Genomic DNA, 3806 nt, shown 5'->3' with positions numbered 1-3806 from the left:
CGGTTCCTACCCGGTTTTCGGTACCCGACCTGGTTCCACCTCTGCCCGGTCAAAACCCGGACCCCAACCAGCCAAAACCCGAACGTACCCGGAATCGTTCTTACCCTAACCGGTTCTTGACTTTGTTGACCAAACTCGGATCCGGTTCCTACCTATTTTTAGTTTCTAAAGAAATCCCATTTGTGCAAGGTCTTGAATTTGGCTCGCATATATTTATTACAAATTCATATACAAGAATTCTTTAATGAAGCACAATATGACCTCACATCTCAATGATCTTTAACTTCATTTTCAAAGATATGAAACAATTGCATATTAAATTACAAAAGATTATGCCACCAAAAAACCAAAGGCAAAGAAGTTGGATCAAGAAAGTGTTGATCTTTTTATCATCTTTAAAAACAAACTGTACACAATAACAAAACATAACTTCACAACCTTATAGAAAAAAAAAGATTAGAAAAACCAACAAGAACACAATATAAATAAACTAAATGTCATTTGAAGCTTCTCATTGATTCAACTCATAGCTGTTCAAGATCCTTTAAAAGTCCAACCACTTGTTGCATACGCGGCCTCTTAGCTGGAAGATCGGCCGTACACAAGTAACCGATCTTCAACGCCTCAACCATTTGACCCTCGGCTCCAGTCTCGCGGATCTTCGGGTCGATAATCTCGGACCCACGATTCTTCCTCACTAAACCTCTCACCCAACTCACCAAGTTTGCATCTTTTGAGAAACTATCATCCGGGTACTCATCGTCAACGGGCTTTTTTCCGGTTATTAGCTCAAAGAGAATCACTCCAAACCCATAAACATCCGATTTCGGAGTGATCACGTACGGTGAAGAGCTTCCATCCTGGTTTACAAACTCGGGTGGAATGTATCCACGGGACCCACGAGTGATCTCGTCTTCAAGATCGTTACCGAAAATCTTCGAAAGTCCAAAATCAGACAATCTTGGTTCAAGATTGTAATCAAGATAAACGCTACTCGCCTTAACGTCTCTATGAATGATAGGCGGTGAACATCCGTGGTGTAGAAATGCCAATGCACGAGCCGTACCTAACGCAACTTTATGCCTGAATTGCCATGTCGTCAACAACCCTTCAGACCCCGCGTTTTGGATCCCGTTATCGTTATTCGCGTCAACTTCCCACGTATCCGAACTCCAATCTTCTGTCGTTCGAACACCAAGAGGAAGATCGTGAAGCAAATTATGCAAGTTTCCGTTTTCCATGTAATCATATATCGCAATCCGTTGTTCACCCGCCAAACAGTATCCCGTTAACGGGACAAGATTCGGGTGTTTTATTCTTCCGAGATACTCGAGCTCTCTAGCGGCTTCTTGATCCGTCATGGTAGATCCATGGACCAAAACCTTAACTGCCACATGGATTCCACCTGGCAAGAATCCTCGATAAACCGGCCCAAACCTCCCTTCGGCTAAAAGGGTCCCTCTATCGAAATTCGAAGTTGCCGAAAGAAGATCCGAGAAGGTGAAATTGAGCAACGGCTTTTCGAAGATTACAACGGGTACTAACGTTGCAACCTTTACATCGGCAACCCATGTAGTGGAATCCGTTTGGAACGAAAACGGTCCCGACATTACTTGCTCTTCTTTGTAAGAATCTTGTTTGACAACCCACATTTGTGTTTTCTTTCGACATCCAAACGCACAGAACAGCAACACCCCGAGTAAAAAGACTATCGAAACGGTTAAAACTAACGCAAGTTCTAGTCCCTTATGGCTATGAGATTTCGCCTTCAAAAGATTCGGGTTTGCAGCGATCGGGCAACTGTTTAACGACCCGATAAACGCGGATTGAACGGTTTCAAGTGAAAACCCGGAATCACAAAGAGTCAGATTATTGTAAGAAAAATTGAATCTTTCCATCCATGGAAGCTTTTTCAAGACAGAAATGGGTATCTCTCCGGTCAAATTATTAAACGAAAGATCAAGATTTTTGAGGGTTTTCAAGCTCAAAAGCGGGATTTTACCGGTGAGATGATTTCTCGAGAGATCGAGCGTCTTCAAATGAGTTAACGACGAGATTTCATCGCTCACTCGACCGATTAGATTGGTGTCGGACAAGTTTAAGTACTCTAAACCACGAAGCGAATCGACGTTGATCAAACGTTGCTCTAAAAATCTGTTCTTGGCAAGATTAAGATGTTTGAGATTACGGGTTCGACTCAAATTAGCGAAAAAATCCCCACTGATTTCATTATCGGATAAATCGAGATAAACCAAACGAGAACCGAAATTTAGCTGAGAAATATGACCTTCAAAGTGATTACCACTCAAATCAACAACTTCTAAAGGCTCTTGAAAGATTTCAACAACTGAACCCTGAAAAAGATTCTCGGAAACATTAAGGTAAGTTAAAGATTCCAACTTTACAAAATCAGACCCTTTTCCTATTATCTCATTTCCAGCAAGATTCAACCTTTTCAGGTTAGGAAATGATGACCCAAAACCATCAGGAAGAACACCACTAAAGTTATTCATTGAAAAGTCAACAGAAGTCAACAAATGGCAGCTAGTGATCCCTAATGGAACAGTGGAATCGAACCGGTTTCGACCGAGATTAACGACTTGTAAACTGCTTATTGAACCAATGGAATCAGGGAGACTACCATAGAAACTGTTGAAAGAAAGATCTAACCTTTCAAGTGAACCAAAGTTACCAATGTTACTTGGAAGATTCATGGAGATATTATTGTGTGAAAGATTCAAACTTTTTAATAACCCTAAACTCCAAAAATCAGAGGGCAAATCAGTAATTTGGTTACTACTTAGATCTAAAGATTGAAGCTTTGTGAGTTTACCAATTGTGTTATCAGGAATAGAACCAGAAAGGCCTAAATTAGAAGCCATTAGACCAATAACATTTTCTTGATTTGCATCACATAACACACCTTGCCAAGAACAAACAGGACCAGAAATATTATAAATATTTGAACCCATTTGCCTAAAGAACTCAGAGATGAAGAACCCATCTGTATTGGGTATGGGCTGGTCTTGCTGTTGACCAAAGTTTGACCTGAAGAACAGAGTTAGAACAACTATTGAACTAACTAAAGCAAAACCCATGTTCAAAAACACCTCAAAAAGATGTAAAAATATATAAAGATTCCCCAAAACTTCAAGAAACAGAAACCCTTTTCAGTTCAACCCAAACACCACCGCCGCCGCCGCCACCCACCGCCTCCGGCCACCGGTCCGCCACCCTAATGATGAGTTGGGTATTGAAGAAACTTCAAGAAAATGAAATGAAATCAGTAAACATGGGTGAATTCATTGGCATTTATTTGGAGTTGAAGGTAGAGTAAGGGAACAGAGGAAACAAGAAAATTTAAGGATAGTTTTGTGTGTGTAATGAAAGGCAATAAAGGGTATAGGGAAGAAAAGAGGGTTGATTTCTTTAATGGGAAATAAATTGGGGGTAAAATGAAATTGACTGAGGAGGTGAGTGGGGATTCATAAATGGGGATGATGATGAAGAAAAGGGTTTGTGGGGGAAATGTTGATTTGGTGGGTGAAATCATAAGAACAAGCTTTAATTTTGTTCAATTATGGTTTTCGTGTGGTACTATTCATCATTTTACTACCCCAAGTTGAAATGGGGATTCTTTAGTTATAACTAAGTCAATCTAGGACCCGCACGTTATGTTAAACCTATCAAACAGGGAAAAAACAAACGATATAAAAACGTTCATCCACACACGCACATTGCATCGTGTTAACTCGCAAAATTTAGAACGAAACATAAAAACGTTAAACCAAAGACGCACGTTGCGA

At 40.4% G+C, this 3806-nt stretch overlaps 1 protein-coding gene across 1 annotated transcript; it reads right to left on the bottom strand.

The window, feature by feature from the left end:
- Positions 1 to 351: 351 nt before the first annotated feature.
- Positions 352 to 3561, bottom strand: LOC110928822 (probable LRR receptor-like serine/threonine-protein kinase At2g24230). Its single transcript, XM_022171866.2, has one exon. The coding sequence runs from the start codon at positions 3096 to 3098 to the stop codon at positions 525 to 527; it is 2574 nt and encodes an 857-aa protein (XP_022027558.1). The 5' UTR covers positions 3099 to 3561; the 3' UTR covers positions 352 to 524.
- Between the last annotated feature and the right edge of the window lie 245 nt (positions 3562 to 3806).

Source organism: Helianthus annuus, chromosome 3, assembly GCF_002127325.2.
Source record: "Helianthus annuus cultivar XRQ/B chromosome 3, HanXRQr2.0-SUNRISE, whole genome shotgun sequence".
Classification (NCBI taxonomy): domain Eukaryota; kingdom Viridiplantae; phylum Streptophyta; class Magnoliopsida; order Asterales; family Asteraceae; genus Helianthus; species Helianthus annuus.
The sequence above is the reverse complement of the archived record's forward strand: the minus strand, read 5'-3'. Positions and strand labels throughout refer to the sequence as shown.

Coding starts and splice junctions, on each gene's coding strand:
- LOC110928822 (XM_022171866.2), bottom strand. CDS start 3,098: ATGGGTTTTGCTTTAGTTAGTTCAATAGTTGTTCTAACTCTGTTCTTC.